The following is a 16,677-nucleotide window of genomic DNA, read 5'->3' as shown; positions in this document are numbered from 1 at the left end:
TTATATATATATATATATTATTATTTTTTTTTTTTTTTCCTCTTTCAGGGAGGGATAAGCGTCCTGTTAAATCTTTGGTTGTTGGAAGACCAATCCTGCTTGCCCTAGAAGATATTGATGGAGGTCCTTCTTTCCTCGAGAAAGCTCTTCGGTTCCTTGAAAAGTTTGGTATGTTGTGATCTCTATGATACGAACAAAATTTACTGAAGTTGTTATTAGTATTAGATAATTTCTGATAGGTATTCATTTTATATTATATTAATAATCCCATACCTCAGGACTTTTTTACGTGACCCCTACACCTGCTCTTTCTTGACAAATATTACTCGGATAAAAAATGAATAAGATTTTCATTGTGTCATGTCCTTGCCTGTCTTGGGCCCATCCAAAAGTCAAAATTTATCAAGAGGTCATAATACAGTTTGAAGCATATTTTCCATGTTGAGGCTCTTTGATTCTGGATACTCCATACAAATTACTTGGACTAATTCTGCTTTATCTCATTTCTCATGTATAGATATAGACTGCAATATATACGTTGCACATTTTTCTTGTATTTTCATGTCTAGAATTTTGGAACTAATGTGTCAGACTTGTAAAAGCATCACACTCATTTCTGCATTCAAAATGATATGATTACAAAGTAACTTTGGAGTATCTGTTATATGTTTTGGTTTCTTAGTAGCTCATTTGTATTGGGAACTCCATGCCTGAATTTTTCGGAGCATCATTTCTTTATGTAAAGATAGAGGACTATAAATCTATAATAGGTAAGTTTCACTCATATGTTCATGTATTTTCATTCATGTGTTGGATACTCTCTGTCAGTGTAGTACTCATATTTCTGTATCTGAAAAGCATATCATTGTTGAGCTCCTATTCCAAACATTGAATATTACCTCAAGATATCTTTGTTTACTACAATAAGGAGACAACATCAGTATTAACTGTTATTTTCAGTTGCCTTTAAGCTAATTGAAAACACTAATTCATCTCAGTTTACTAGGAGCGATACAGAATAGGGTGCACACAGAAGATTTAATCAGCACGGTATACATTTATACAATCTTTGATATATTCTTTCAATAGGTACTAAAGTTGAAGGAATTTTGCGACAGTCTGCTGATGTGGAGGAGGTAGAACGCCGGGTACAAGAGTATGAACAAGGTATCTACTGTATTCATGATGTCACAATATTTATAATGATGGTAAATTGTATGGATGTGGTTGCTGAATTGTGAGGTTGCCCTAACCAATTTTACATATTTAGGCAAGACTGAATTTGATCCTGATGAGGATGCTCATGTAGTTGGTGATTGTGTCAAGGTACTCCTTAGAACGACTTGATCTTGTTAACTAATATGAGTGATGTATTTACTTCCAATATTAACTCAAGCTTTTTGACCTGCAGCACGTTCTGAGGGAGCTGCCCTCATCTCCAGTACCAGCTTCTTGCTGCACTGCCTTGCTGGAGGCTTATAGTAAGTTTGGCTCAAAAATTTGCATATTTATTTATTTGATTGGTTGTAACTAATGTGGAAGTAAGTGATAGGAATTATCTTGTGAGTATGTAGAAAACATTTATAAGGTATATGGTTGCTCCTTTCTAATAAATTATTGCCGTCAGTTTCATTTTAGCTACCTATAGATAAAATTATCTCTCTGTATACATGATCTGATTTTCTTTGCACTTATAGTTTCCTGGAGTTTCTGATTTTTTGTATTTACTCTGAATGGAAAAAATAATATATACTGTTCATGTTGTTCTGTTTGATAAGAAATTGATCGAAAGGAAGCTCGGATCAATGCAATGCGGTCTTCAATATTAGAGACATTTCCTGAACCAAATCGCCGTTTATTACAAAGGTATTCTGTACGTTAATCTCTTACTTGATATGAGATGCCTTCTCTGATCTTTTTGCTTCTTGGAGCGAAGGTGTGTGTGTGGCCTTTTAATTCCAAATCATTATGCTTAATATATCTAGTTTTCTGTAATACACTCTCCAATGATGTGCGAGTTTTTAAGGGAGGAAGTTGATTAATCCTGTATGCATGTAGATGCATGTTAATTGAAAGATGATGAGTGCGAACGCTATATAACTATATAACCACAGATAATATTTTGATATTGTTTGTCATTTATTGAAATGAAGGATTTTTCATAAAGTGATAAAACTACAAAGATAACACATGTTCTAAAACTTGAAATTTTTGAAAGGAACTGGAAAATTCTTTTTAATTTAGTTCTTTCTAAAAGAATTTTAGTTCTTTTTAAATTCTAATGAGAAATAAGCTTTTGCTAACAAATAAATAGCACTATGTGTTAGGAATTGTTAAGCTATTTGATAATTCTTCTATTAACCAATTGCATTATAGCAGATGTATGATATATGACTACTTTTCATTGTGTGGTGCTACTATTTTTCGATCATCTCAGACAAGAGTTCACTAATACTGTTAGTTTTACTAATTGTTTTCCTTTCTTTGCAGAATATTAAAGATGATGCATACCATCTCTTCTCACTCTCATGAGAATCGAATGAATCCATCTGCAGTTGCTGCTTGCATGGCACCTTTGCTCTTACGCCCTCTATTAGCTGGTGAATGTGAGTTGGATGATGACTTTGATATTAATGGTGATAATTCTGCCCAGCTTCTTGCTGCTGCAAATGCTGCCAATAATGCTCAAGCAATCATTACTACACTTCTGGAGGAGTTTGAGAACATTTTTGATGTAAGGTCTCAATCTTTTACTTGAGAAATAGTGGGTTTATTGCTTTCACTGTTCTGGCTAATTTTCTACCATGAAACCTAGCTTAATAATTTGCAGTGTCTCAAATTCTTCATAGACTTTGAAGTTTACTGTCCCATCATACGTTAAAACCATGTCAGGCTCTCCTCTTCAGTGCTCCTACCATGGCTGTTTCCTTTTGTTGATTAAGGGAGGCATCATTGGTTTAGTGAAGATCAGTGGGATTGAGTTGTTGAACTACTGAAGAAGATGAGTTTGGTCATGGCCATTTGCCAAATGGGTACAGTCATAACTAAAATTGAGATAGAGGTCTAAGTTCTGGGAATGAGGAACTTCCAGAGGAAATGTTTTGCTTTATGGACGGATAACCCAGATTTAGGTGTTCCTCAGGTAATAAATCTCGAGAGTATTTAATAAAGGTTGGTGAGTAAGTTTTTGCGATATTTGGATAAAAAGTTGGGTTGGGTTGCCTTTTTATCTAATTTTGTGGATATTTAACCATGAGATGTTAGATCTGTTTGTATCTCAGTGTGTTGTATGTGTGAGCATAATAGATAGGGAAGCTCCTGAGTCGTGGTTTCCAGAGGTAAATACTAGCCTTGTCAGATTCAGCAGGGAGTGGCAGGGTTACGGGAGGAAATTGTATAGTAGTATGAACTCAGTAGTCCAAGACTTGTGGGGCTCATTTTAAGTTCTTATGTGATTAGATTTGTCGTTTGATAATCCAATGGGGAGCTGGGTGTTGGGTGGCTTGGCGGAAAAAGACTCGGCAGTTGTTTTTCGAGTTTGTTTCTGTATCATAGATAGGCAAGAAACTCAAGAGTTGTGGATTTCAATGTCTATGGAGAATGAAGTGGGGTGGGGGCATGAAAGCTTGTCAGCATTACTAGGGATTCTTACTGAGGGGAATTAACTATGAACTTACTCTCCATTGAAGTTGTGCAGGCGGTACACACCATATAGATTTTAGAGGGAGGAGTATTGTGCATCAGTGGGAAGGATATATGTATTATTTTTTATTTCTAAACAAATAGAAGGTTGAAACTGTTATTCAAAATGTGGACTAACACGTTTCTGGTGATTTTGAGGAAACTGAATAGTGGTAGCATGCTTTACCAAAGCAATTTGACAATTTAGGGGTAAGTTTGAGACTAGGAGTATTGATCTTACGAGAGAGAGAGAGAGAGAGAGCTGTCAACTTAACAGTTATTTTGTAGATGTGATTTTTTGGGTAGAAAGGCAAGAGCCTTGTGGAGTGAAAAAAGAATTGGAAAATTTATTCAAAGTCGTTGATAGGACAACTAGGATCTGAAGAGTGGAAAACCTAGCCGAATAAATAACATGTCATCTCTAGTTAAGTAAATTTCAAATAAACTTTATAGTTAAACATGAACTTAACTAGTAAACTTTATTTGGGATGGTGACATTGATTTCTATATAGTTTGTCGTTTACATGTTTTTAATATAGTTTTGTCTCAAGGAGATAAACTTTTCAATAATTCTAGGTCGTCTTTACTTATTGAACTCTTGTTTCAGGATGAGAATCTACTGCGGTGTTCGATCTCAGCTGATTCTCGAATTGAAAATAGCGGCAGTGATGATTCATCCGATGACGACAATCTAGATATAAAAGATAATGGTTACCATGATGCCGAAAATGAAGTTGATGTGGAAACAGATGAGGACCCAGATCGTGTACATAGTGGGAAATTGAGTGAAAGCAGTGGTTATGCTGGCAGTGACCTCTATGATTACAAGGTCTCCCTCCCTCTCCTTCTCTCTCTCTCTCTCTCTCTGTATGTCCCTCTTATCACCGTAGGTTAATGTGGGGTTTGGATATTATTTATCGTAACTCTTAAGTTCTTCTCCTGCATAGTATTTCTTAGAGATTGTTTGTATTGCCCACTGTAACTCTTACATTACAATGTAAGAAGCCTTCCAATGCTGTTGATGGCATTGCCTTCATGAACCTTAATTTCGGCAACAGTTTGGGGTTCTAAAACTACTTATGCTGAAGTCAAACAAATAGCTTTCTGTGGCCTTTTGAATCTTTTATTTGTGACGCAATGCTTTAATACACACTTGGAAACTTGATGGTTGTACAACTTGTTTAGTCACATTATGTTGATTTTCTTATTAAAGATAAGTAAAGACCCTTTTTTGTCACCAGATATTGCATTTTTATATTAGCTTGTGGTTTATAACCATTAACTCCAGGGTGTTGAAGATTCTGAAGGCATTCTAAATCTTAAACTTCAGTGGAAGTTTCTTATTTGTTTGAACCTTTTTTGTTATTAATTTTTTCTGTCCATTCAATTGTACACGTCGTTCATTTTGGTTGACATGTATGCTGATTTGCTTATATAGGCATTTGGGGCTGATGATTATGATGTTGGATCGCCTAAGGGAAATCAGGCTTCAGTTGAGATTTCAAAATCAGGTGTTCCTCAGCAGAATCCAAATGTTGAAGCGCTGGATAGAGGAGGCAGCCACATGAAAGAAAATGAATATTCAGTTAGTGAGACTTGTGAAACAAGCATACCAAGCGCATCACCTGCAGGAGAATCGTACAGATCAATGGGAGAGATTCTATCAGCAATGGATCAAGGGCATCCTTTACCAGTTTTGACTGAATCAGGAGCAGTCAAGGCAGTGGCTAAAGTAACAGGGTCCAATCACAGTGCAAAACGATCAGCGTTTTGGGGAAGAAGCAATGTAAGTTGCCTTTTGTTCATATATTGGTCTACCAAATAAGGTTGCCAACACTTTTTATTTTTTTATTTTATTTTATTTTTTTTAATAGCCAAATAGTTGGTTTAGTATTGGAGATATTCCATCTCAATCATTCAAATCTTCAAAATACCAACCCAAAGCAGAGTCCTAGTCTTTGGGTGCCTTTTTTTAGCCACATTTATATCCATAAAAAAGAGTTTATTCATTTTAAACATTATATCAAGTTGTAAATAGAGAAAATATAAAATCATCTCAGGTATTAATGATTGTGATTCTATGAGCATTAGTGTGATATTCATTTTGAAGAACCAGACATAATCCGTATCTAGTCGTCTGTTTGTCTGATAACACTATCTAGCTGACATGTGCGGTTTGTATCTTGTAATGCAATGGCATCTGATATCATATATTATTTTGTGCACAGGCAAGAAAGACACTATCCATGGAATCAGTTGATTCTTCTGGAGAGGAAGAGTAAGAAACTCAGTATATACATATTTTGTGCCATGCTTATCTCACTTATCATTTCATTTAATGCTCCATTTGTAGTGCCAGTATAAAGATATATATGTGTGTGTGTGTGTGTGTATTATTTTAATACTGTTTTGAAGAGTCCATTTGCTAATTATTTAAAAGCGGTTCCATTACTCCATGTGCACATTCCTTATTATTTTATTTCAATAATAATTTTGCAACTAATTGCCTTCAAATAAGAGGTCAAAGGTGGAACTTAAGTTTTCGTCCCCTAATTTGTTGCAGCGAGAATTCTCAAGCATCTGCTAATCAATTCATTCTTTTGGGTCAATATGCTATGTGGGTGCTAAGAAAAATCTGAACTATGTTATGATCTTCTTTTCTAGTATTTTTCACTGAAAAATATTCTGTGTTTTTTAGGCTGTCTATTCAGAGGCTTGAGATTGCTAAAAATGACTTGCAGCACAGAATTGCGAAAGAGGTAGTGAAGTTTGTACTTAAGTTTTATTTAGATCTCAAATTATAAGAAGTGGCTCTGTTACTAAATACTAACAGAATCAACCACCTACAATTGTAGGCTAGAGGAAATGCAATTTTACAAGCTAGCTTGGAGAGAAGGAAACAGGCTTTACATGAGAGGCGCCTGGCACTGGAACAAGATGTATGTTCTTTATGAAATCTATCCACCCAATTAACTTTTTTCCCCATGGTATTATTTATTTTCAGACTGTCTACAATCACAATGGCTGTAGCCTAAAAGCAATTTACATGACATGTATCATTCACATCTGGTAGGTAAGCATGAAATGATATGAACAGTTATTTTTACTTGCCTGTTCCGACGACCATATGGTGATGGAAGTAGGACAAAGGACCAGTTGATATATGTATGCATGCATTTGATCATGTTCTGGGGTTACTCTTCACTTTAACATTGGGAGCAGATTAACTGTCCAAACCCTTGACTACTATAGTGTGCAAGAGGAGAGACCTTTTTGGTCTTTTTGAACTGAATGGTGGGTTGGTAGTACTAGTATAAATCTAATGATAGTGCATTTACCTACACCCCTACAACCTAGTTGCCAACAAAATCTAAGTGAGTGGAGGTGCTGGCACTGCCAGTTGCTTGGTCGAAAGGCTTTGTTTGTAGCTCAACAATTTACAGGCTTTGTTTGTCATTTCTTATTTTTCAAAGGCAAAGAAGTTGATATCATTTATGTTTTTATAAAACCTTCCTATTATGTATCCTACTATGCTACCCATCAGTAGTTTTAAGATGTATATTTGGGAGGTAAATCTACTGTAAGTAGCATGTATGTAAAATCTGATGGCATTTCTTGTAATTCTTCAACACCATCTTAAAATAACGTCTCTCATAGTTTGTCTTAGTGTACAAATGCTGCTTTACTCTTTATCTCTATTTGTCTCTAATCTGTGAGTGATATTATAGGTTTCGAGATTGCAAGAACAGCTACAAGCTGAAAGAGATCTTAGAGCTGCATTAGAGGTTGGCTTGAGCATGTCTTCTGGACAGATAGCCAGTTCACGTGGCATGGATTCTAAGGTTTGTGTGTACGTATGTTTAAGAGTTCTTTGTTCCAAGTTTTTTGAATTTCTCATATGTTGTGTTACTACGTTATTTTTTACCAAATATTAAAAAACTAAACTAATTACTCAATACTGTTGTGAAGACAAGAGCTGAACTTGAGGAGATAGCTCTTGCTGAAGCAGATGTGGCCAGGTTGAAGCAGAAAGTTGCTGAACTTCACCAGCAACTTAATCAGCAGCAGCAGCATCATTACGGTTCTCTCTCTGATGCATGTGACCGTTACCAGAATGTCCAAAATCATAATTCTCAACAGTGAGTGTGCATAACCATTTGTCCTTCTAATTTATATTCCTCCTTCTGTGAAGTACTATATACAGCTGGAAAGTGGATTTTAGAGCTGTGCCCTCCTTTTTTTTTCTTTTCTTGTTGTTATGCAGCTTTCTTACATGGATTTTTCTATAAGGAATTCTGCAAGTGGCAGTCATAACTATCTTTGTGAGAAAATTCAAGTTCTTTTTTCCTTTTTTTTTCCCTGGGAAACAGTACTGGAGTCATGGCTGCCGGTGGTTGCATAAAATCATTTAAAATATGGATCGAGAGAAAAAGAAAAAAAAAGCCATCACATATAGAAGCAATAATTAGCTAGTACATGTGGATGCTCTTTTGACTATGTGTGATCCCTAGTGGTCTCAGCAGCATGTGATGCAGAGATTTGTTTTAGTCATTATTAAGGGTGGGGTGTAGAAGATACGCATTTATCTGCAAGACTCAAAGTTGATGGTTATGCATTTTGGCTCAAAAGATGTGATAATAATGAAAATTATTATTTAACTTGAGACCGTTTAATTTCTGCAGGAGGTTTCTTCAGCAAGATTTTGATGCAACCCTCGCCTTTTGTAATCATGAACGGAAACAGAGGAATGAGGTGTTATGTTTTTTCATTTTCGTTAATAATATTTTAAGCTATTAATCGTTCATTCTTCAATTTGCTTTTTACTTGCTAAATTATAAATTATGCGTAGATTAATGTTCTATCCTCAAAAGATGGTCTTGGCCCCTATCCCAACATATCTGACGACATGAGGGAAACTTGTTATTAAAACTTTTCTAAAACCCTGCATTTTGTTTTCAGTCTACATGTTTAAAAGTCTAATACATAACTGTTATCCACAGGAGAATTTGTTGGGGGATGACTGGAGGACTATTAAAGGACAAATTTTAGCAACTGGAAGTGGCACAAGGCAGCCATCAAGGAAGCAATTCACGGATCCAGGTAGCTTAAGTGAATCGAAAAGTACTGATGTATCCACAAGTTTGTCTGCCGATGAGCTGTCTGCTGTTGATTCTGCTTCCATTCCCTCCACTTCAAGAGCAGCAGAGGCGAGTGTTCATTTTTGCTGAGAATTTCATTTCAAGTCAATGAATTTGTTAATAATTTAAATCTTTTCATGACAAAGCTAAAGCTTTTAAAATATTGCTATTCAGAAACCTATATTTGCATGATCTTGTTTTGAACTCTGTAAAATAATTAGTCTTGCATTTTTCCTTTATTGATCCTGCCGTTTGCTTTGTGAGTATGTTTTCAGGTGGTGGATTATCCAAGACAGCCATCAACAGCATCTTCGGCGTTGGTAGAATTAACAACTCGTCTTGATTTCTTCAAGGAAAGACGTTCTCAGCTAATGGAACAGCTTCATAACCTTGATTTAAATTATGGCACAACATCTTTGCAAGACTCTGTCTATAGACCATCCTCCCCACCATGGAATTGACTGGCTGGAGAAGATGCTCATCACATGAGTTGGAAGATGAATTTGAAAGACGTTGTATAGTCTGATAATGTTGCATATAGTTGTATTTCGGGTGTGCTCTGTTTAATATTCTTATGTCTCATTCAAAGCGTCTTTATCTTTTCTCAAGTGAGGATATCAATGGAATTCTTGTGAGAATTTTTCCGGTTTGGTTGTGGAAGTACCTTGTAAGCGAACCACTCGATGTTGTGTCCATAGGTCTGAGTGATGTTGTGTCCATAGGTCGAGTGATGTTGTTGTGTCCATAGGTTGAGTGATGTTATTGAAACAATAATATTTATAGTCAGCAAAACCTCTTGGGGAAAAGGCATTCCAGATCTTTACTAATGCGTGCTTCATATAGTTGTATGAAGTTCGCATCAACATTTATTCAGTTGTGTCAGGTTTTGATCCTCACAAGTATTTATTGGCTCCGCCGCTCATGGCTGCTTTGAAAGGAGAAATCCCCGTTAGACAAGTAAAGAAGAGTTGTATATACGTGTATTCAGTTTTTTGCAGCCTATATGAAATGTTCTCAAAACCAGCCGGATCTGTTTGAGATTGTTATCCGATAGGAATATAGGGGGTGGTTATAATGAGAACCAATAAGTTAACAACCAATTGAGGACTTTCTCATTAATCGTTTATTACTCATTTTTCAATTATATTTTTGGGTAAATTTCTTATATGGTACATGAGCGTATGACTAATTGGACAATTAGGTACCTAATGTTTAAAAAATGACACTTTAGTGCCTCAAGTTATGCTCAGTTAGACATTTTGGTATTTATGTTAAATTTTCTATTAGATATGAGGGTAAAATAGACATTTAGGTACTATTTATCAATATAAACTTAAAGATGTTTGTTTTGTAGTTTCATGTGAATTAAGTCCGAATATATATTCAAAAATTGAATTAATATTTATCTATATCAGGATGAATCAATTTTTTGTTCGAAACGTGATTGAATTTTATTTTTAAGAAATTTAGTCGGTGACTCGGTGTAACCTTAACACTAAGAGACTACTCCACTGAGGTATATCTAATCAATTCACTGAAATTACTGTAATAGGTGCTCAAATCACAAATATACATATTTAATAACATAAAATTAAATTATGTCATATTTTATCAAACTAACCAAAAACATTAATTCATGCTCGTGTGCTCCTAGAAGACCTAGAAAATAATAAAGACCTAAGACTAATGGTCATTTAACCCACAAAACAAATATTTTATGTCTATATTTATAAATAGGACCTAAATGACAATTTCACCCTCATATTTAACGGAAAAATTTAGCGGAAGTACCAAATTGTTTAACTGAGCATAACTTAAGGTACTAAAGTGTCATTTTTTAAAACATCGGGTACCATAAGAGGAATTTACCTTACATTTTCTCATCTCAATCATTCAGTTTTTAGCTCTATATAAATAGATTACTTAAACAAATTTTCAGCTAAATTGGTGATCATTAAGAGATCGAAGTAAATCAAAAAAATGGACGATCCAAATCTGTAAACAAGAGCCATTCAAGTTTATAATTAGTAAACCACATTTATGAATGCCCTAACAATTTTAAATTTGGATGAAAATTTGTAGACATGATCTACTCATATATATCTACAAACTAGCAGATCGAGATATGAATATGCAATCGAAAAATAGGTGAAACGAAGAATTCATCAACTAGTCTTCAACTTATAATCCGCCTGAAAATAATCATCCCTAGAAATATAATCAGCCTGTAATTTATCAATATGCTGAAAAACCATTGGAAAAAAGGAGCTCTAGTTATGGAGTGAACGGCTTCTGCTTAAATGTTTTTTGCAGACATCTAAGTGCAGATGGAGGTGTGGGAAACTGGGAACAAGGTACTTGGGCGCAGTTGAGGATACCTCATGTTTTTACCAACTTTAGCTGCTCAATCAAATTTTACCATAACACCATTTGACACTAAACTATGCCAAACTGGGCCTTATCAACATGAGGTGCTGGATTGCGATCGGACATAATTTCAGTGGTTAAAAAAAAATGGAGTATAAGTTTCAAACTTCAAAGCATCTATGGAAGCTGAAAGTCCAACCTAAAATGTCCCATTTTTTGTGGCGGTGCTTGAATGGTTTCCTATCATCTCAGTGGTCGTTGTATCAGAGGTACATTGCTAGCTCCCCTATTTGTCCTAGATGTCAGCTTTAATGAAACGCCCTTGCACGCAACATGGACTTGCTCTTTGTGTGTTGCGGTGTTGGAGAGGACGAGTTTTTAATCGAAGTTGGGTCTGGTTTTTGGGGGAATTTTTCACATTTCTCAACAATGCTATCCAGATGTCAACTATTGATGAAATGAAGTTATTGGTGATCTTGTTGTGGGGTATTTGGTATGAACGAAATAAGGTCGTCCATGGGAATCAGCCTAAGCCTCCGGAGGTTCTCTTTGAGCAGGGAATGTCTTTGTGGAAAGGCTTTAAATTAAAGTCTTCAATGGATGTACAAGCTCGAGATTCTGCTTCTGGTAATAATAACTACGAAGCACATGTCAATTTGCCTTTAAAAAATGCAAATAGGTATATAGTGGGGCAAATATGTGAATAAATATTTACTGGGGCAAAAATACAAAATATAAATAGATAAACGATATTTATTTTTTTAACCTTGTCTAATATTTTCAAGTTTTCTAACATTTTACAATATTATAGATAAATTTGGAAGTTCAATTTTTTTGTGAAGCTTTGACACCAAAACTTGGGCTTCCCATTATAGGAGTTGAGATAATAATAAAAGGATGAACAACGTGCAGTTGGTGCCTCCAAATCCAAGTACGTTCAAGCTTAATTGTGATGCGGCTGTTCTTGAAAATGGTAGTATGGTAGCCTGGGGGCTGTGGTAAGAGATCATGGAGGGGCTTTGTTGCTCGCCGTAGGAGAGAAAGCTCATGGTCGACTTCAGCCTTGTGCGGCTGAGTTGGCTGCATTAATTCTTGGATTGGAGGAAGTACTGCATATAGGTATTTTGCAGGATGTTGTGGAGAGTGATTGCCAAGTTGCTGTGAACATGGTTAATGGGAATGAAGAGTGTTTTAGTGCAGAAGCGTTGACTGACTCATGGATGTCATCTAAAGGGTGTGTTTGTTGGTGAAGGGTTGGGCCGACTGGCTCATGGATGCCATCTACAGTATAATGACAGACCAGTAGCTAATTTTAGTAGAGGAAAAAATAGTGGGGATTTTTTGTCCACCACCGATAGTTCTCTTATTTTGTAATATTTTTTCCTTTGAATAAAAATCCAGTTTTCTTCTAAAGAAAAAAAAGTACAAGTTTAAAAAAAAAATGGAGTATAAATGCGTAAAAAAATGTGATGTATATGTCATATAAGTTAATAACCTAAATTGTAAAATCTAAATGGTTCCTCAAAATATGATTCACCTAACATTGTTGTGTGTCCAGTACTATTTAATTTAGTGACATAAGTCTTTTATTATAAGTAAGAAACCGTAAATTTGACTCACAATATTGTAACACATTATTTAATTAAAAAAAAAAAAATAAATAAAAAGCCTTTCGTAGAATGCGGTATTTTTGGGAGGAGTCGCTGAAAAGGAATGTGATAATTACAAAATCGTGTGTTGACAAAATATATTCAAGAGTTGAGGAGGACCATGGAATAAATTATAGTGATAGGATATCCTCAGCTTTGTCCAACCCAGGCACAGGCAGTAGTCTCGGATTATTTGGCATTTGGGTATCCCTCTCAATTCTCAAAGGTACAGTCCCTCTTTCTCCATAATCCAATTTCTCCTTTAATTTTCAATTTCGCAGCAGATAGAAATTTCGATTGAATTGTTGATTGGATAGGTTAAATTGTGATGGTGGTGGTGGCATAACAAAATGAAGTTTGGGGTTGTTGGTAACATCCTTTGGTTCAGAGCCCAACCAAACAGTGAACAAGAACCTGAGGCTGGTTTTGATCTCAAATGGGTGGCTGCTAAACCATCATCCACTATCAACCGGCAGTTGAGAAGGCGTGCCCAACCACGCGCTCCTCCTCGTGACTTTTTGCGCTTCCGGCCTTATGTTTCCAGGGTTCCATGGCATACTGGTGTTAGAGGGTTCCTTTCTCAGCTGTTTCCGAGATACGGCCATTATTGTGGCCCTAATTTTTCGAGTGGCAAGGATGGTGGATCTCCTGTTTGGGACCAGCGGCCCATCGATTGGTTGGATTTCTGTTGCTACTGCCATGACATTGGCTATGACACTCATGATCAGGCTGAGCTGCTCAAGGCTGATTTAGCATTTCTCGACTGCCTTGAGAAGCCTAATATGAGCACCAAAGGAGATGCTGGCGTTGCTCTCCTTTATAAGACAATGTGCACCACAGGTATATGCTAGCTTCATGTTAACATGGTCTTGTTTCTCTCTGCTGTTGCGATGACAATTGTTCCTTGCCATTTTTACATGAATGCCAGGTCTCAGGAATTTCCTTATACCCTACAGAACTCACCTTGTGAAGCTGACATCAAGACCACCATTGATTCAGTTTGGATGGCTAAGCAATGTTAGATGGAGAGGTTGGAGTTTTCAGAAAACCTGAAATGGATCATGAGCCTCAGAATTGGTCACCAACAACACTCACAGATGGTTTCTTTTCTAGTATTTTATGTATTCAAGTTTTTTCTTTGCCAGAGGGAAACTAGTGGTTTTGAGTCTTATTGGGCCTTTATCGCTAATGGATGGAATGTTGTTGGCGACTTACCTGAATCATGCATATTAGCATTCTTTACTGTATGGTGTGCCTCGAGTCTACTTATTAGCTGGTTTCGTAGCATCTGTAAATAATGAACATGTTTTTTGTTTGTTTGTTTGTTTGTTTGTTTGTTTGTTTGTTTTCTATGTAAAGGTTCATCAAGTTTCATCATATTCTACTGTGCTTCTCTTAGAGTCTTAGGCTCATCTAAAATGTAGCAGTTAGGCTCATCGAAACAAAAAGAACGTGATATAATGTTAATATTAAGCACATGGTTTGCTCCCATGTGGTGGGTAGTATGAGATGAAATCCCTGTACCTACGTCGGTAAAGACTTCTAGGTATCGGATGTGGTATGAGATGATTTTCAAGAAAAAAAGTTTAGACTACTTATGTGATGCTGCCTCGGTTTATTTGTTGAAAGATAAATTGATATCATGCGATCAACTGTCAAAAGCTATAGCTTAGAAACACTTGCATAAGAGACTCGACAAGAAAGTTGAGGATAACATTGCCATGAAGTTCTAAGGTACGCGGCTATATTACTAAGTCAGCTTGTGCTTGCTTTACTAAACACTACAAGAAAGAACCTTGCCCTCTGAGGAAAACGGATTACGTTGCCTCATAGACGTTCTTCCTCATAAATTTTTCTGTCTTCCAGGAGGACCATCTCAGCATGACACGTGGTTTTTTTAAACTTACTCAAATAAGGATGTCATATACAATTATACATCATAAAATGAGTTTGGCTCCTTTGACACCTATGAGCAGACAGCCAGGCAACATTACCAAATCAATGAGTAAATAATTCACACTTAAATAAAAGATATAATCAAATCAGAAAAATGTATGCTACTGATCTAAGTAAATTACAACTCAGTTCAATCAAAATTAAGAATCAGCCCTGAATCCATTTTTCTTCTTCAAGTTACAGTCTTAGTCTTACAGAAAAGAAAGGTTCACATTTTTCATATTTCAGGGTCAATATTCGATTTGCTTGGCAGTTTCTGTTTCTGGGTTTGCTTTATATTCAGGTTTTGAGATTAAAGAATCATCATTTTCTTAGTTGGTCTGTGGCTTTGTGTAGTAATGGTTGTATTGATTCCAATTGTGAACATGACTCATACTTTCCCCTAAATATGTAACTGATCAGGTTATATTGCACCAAATCATAAGGGAGAGTTCTTGCATTTGATTTATTTGTATCATACGGTGGTGGTGGAGAATGGCTAAAAGGACCCCAACGTGTCAAAAGCCTATCTAACTCAATACCCACTCCATTTGGGTGAGATACCCGGAAATCGCAACAAGGCTGATGCAACTCCTGTGATTCTGCTGACCAACATCTCTGAGAATTTTCTCTTGGATCCCATGGTTCTATTTGGTTATGTGAGAAGGTTGGTTACTGTGTTTAATTGACAATTTTGAGGTTATGGATTTAAATTTGGTGTGTGAGTTATTAATAAAAGTTTTTTTTTTTTTTAAAAAAACTTTTTGGGAAAGAGGAAAATAAAAGGTTCAGGCAGTTCAGTGTATGATTTAGTATGTTTTTCCTTTGTACCATGTTTAGACCAATTTTGAGAATTGATTAACTCAAGAGGTAAGGTTTCATGTCCCCCTCTTTATATTTTTATCTCAATTATTAATAAAATATTTACAATGATTATTCATCTGCATCTGACCTATTTTGAGAATTGATCATGTGCATCTATATTCATTGTTGGAGAGAGAAACTCAGAGTCGGGTTTGTCTATCATACCATATGATATGACATACTTATTGTAAATGTGTCTCATTGTATGACACATGAAGACTTTTGAATGAGTAAATGATAATTACTTAATCATTTAATTGCTTCTTTAATAAATGATTACTACATATTTTATGAGGCATGCTATACCATATAGTATATTAGAATTTTCCCTCAAAGTCTCGGACACTCAATTCTAGAAAAGAACAATATAGCAATATAGATGTGAGTAGATAAAATAAAATCGATATGTCGTAGGATTTCTAGCAATCTAAATGACTCTAACCCCGTCAAGGGTTGAAGATATTTTTTTTTGGTTTCACGTTGATAGATTTTTTACCACACAGTAGAACTATCCTGATTCAATTACCACACATGTGGGCATTTTATTGGCAAAGGGAGGACCAAATGTCATGCTGAGGTAATTGACATTTGAATCTAAACAGGGCAGAGAGAAGAGAATTATAATTTGGGTGTAACAGAAACACACCGGTCTGGGTCGAAATTTGGAAAGCAAAGATGTTGAGGATATCTCATCTTAGACTCTCTCTCACTTCCACTCTCAACCTCTCGACTTGTTTAACCCTTCAAAAACTCTCTACTCGTTCTGCAGCTTCTCCACCTTGTCGTCTCTCCCACACCTTCAAACCAACTTCCCCCAATTCCAACCGGGTTCTTCTTCGTGTCATGGGCACTCCAGCTCCCAAGTGTAGAGGTAATCCTTTTGTTTGTTGCTTCTAATATTCCATGTTTTTTTGTTTAATTAACCCAATGCCCACTTCCTCCAGTTTGATGTTTTACTTGTTTGTTGGAGATAACCAATTAACCTTGAGGATATGTCCACAACAACCTATTTCAGAGAATCTTGACCAAAAAAAAAAAAAAAA

The 16,677-nt window shown here is 35.9% G+C and overlaps 3 protein-coding genes across 3 annotated transcripts in view; all 3 read left to right on the top strand.

Annotated features, from left to right (window-relative positions):
* LOC101304161 overlaps positions 1 to 9,836 on the top strand; it is a 12,753-nt gene extending 2,917 nt beyond the window's left edge. The window contains exons 7-23 of the mRNA XM_004291685.1: positions 49 to 168; positions 1,090 to 1,167; positions 1,271 to 1,326; positions 1,412 to 1,481; positions 1,779 to 1,866; positions 2,491 to 2,734; positions 4,289 to 4,510; positions 5,120 to 5,467; positions 5,910 to 5,959; positions 6,245 to 6,298; positions 6,380 to 6,440; positions 6,537 to 6,620; positions 7,410 to 7,523; positions 7,651 to 7,820; positions 8,364 to 8,433; positions 8,682 to 8,888; positions 9,095 to 9,836. Of these exons, the coding sequence (XP_004291733.1) occupies positions 49 to 168; positions 1,090 to 1,167; positions 1,271 to 1,326; positions 1,412 to 1,481; positions 1,779 to 1,866; positions 2,491 to 2,734; positions 4,289 to 4,510; positions 5,120 to 5,467; positions 5,910 to 5,959; positions 6,245 to 6,298; positions 6,380 to 6,440; positions 6,537 to 6,620; positions 7,410 to 7,523; positions 7,651 to 7,820; positions 8,364 to 8,433; positions 8,682 to 8,888; positions 9,095 to 9,280 (2,222 nt within the window). The 3' untranslated portion in view covers positions 9,281 to 9,836. The remainder of the gene's footprint in view (positions 1 to 48; positions 169 to 1,089; positions 1,168 to 1,270; positions 1,327 to 1,411; positions 1,482 to 1,778; positions 1,867 to 2,490; positions 2,735 to 4,288; positions 4,511 to 5,119; positions 5,468 to 5,909; positions 5,960 to 6,244; positions 6,299 to 6,379; positions 6,441 to 6,536; positions 6,621 to 7,409; positions 7,524 to 7,650; positions 7,821 to 8,363; positions 8,434 to 8,681; positions 8,889 to 9,094) is intronic.
* A 3,082-nt stretch (positions 9,837 to 12,918) lies between these two features.
* LOC101303875 lies at positions 12,919 to 14,053 on the top strand. Its single transcript, XM_004291684.1, has 3 exons — positions 12,919 to 13,061; positions 13,153 to 13,675; positions 13,764 to 14,053. The coding sequence occupies exons 2-3, from the start codon at positions 13,186 to 13,188 to the stop codon at positions 13,886 to 13,888; spliced, it is 615 nt and encodes a 204-aa protein (XP_004291732.1). The 5' UTR covers positions 12,919 to 13,061; positions 13,153 to 13,185; the 3' UTR covers positions 13,889 to 14,053.
* A 2,026-nt stretch (positions 14,054 to 16,079) lies between these two features.
* LOC101303584 (rhodanese-like/PpiC domain-containing protein 12-like) overlaps positions 16,080 to 16,677 on the top strand; it is a 7,003-nt gene continuing 6,405 nt past the window's right edge. Inside the window, exon 1 of the mRNA XM_004291683.1 lies at positions 16,080 to 16,505. Coding sequence (XP_004291731.1) covers positions 16,310 to 16,505 — 196 coding nt within the window. The 5' untranslated portion in view covers positions 16,080 to 16,309. The remainder of the gene's footprint in view (positions 16,506 to 16,677) is intronic.

The sequence above is a fragment of the Fragaria vesca genome, linkage group LG2 (genome assembly GCF_000184155.1).
Source record: "Fragaria vesca subsp. vesca linkage group LG2, FraVesHawaii_1.0, whole genome shotgun sequence".
Taxonomy (NCBI): Eukaryota; Viridiplantae; Streptophyta; class Magnoliopsida; order Rosales; family Rosaceae; genus Fragaria; species Fragaria vesca.
This window is presented reverse-complemented; position numbering and strand designations above follow the sequence as displayed.

Excerpts from the sequence above, each read along its gene's own strand:
- LOC101303875 (XM_004291684.1), top strand. The coding sequence starts at position 13,186 with ATGAAGTTTGGGGTTGTTGGTAACATCCTTTGGTTCAGAGCCCAACCA. Across the intron at positions 13,676-13,763 it reads TAAGACAATGTGCACCACAG|GTCTCAGGAATTTCCTTATA; the intron begins GTATATGCTAGC and ends CATGAATGCCAG.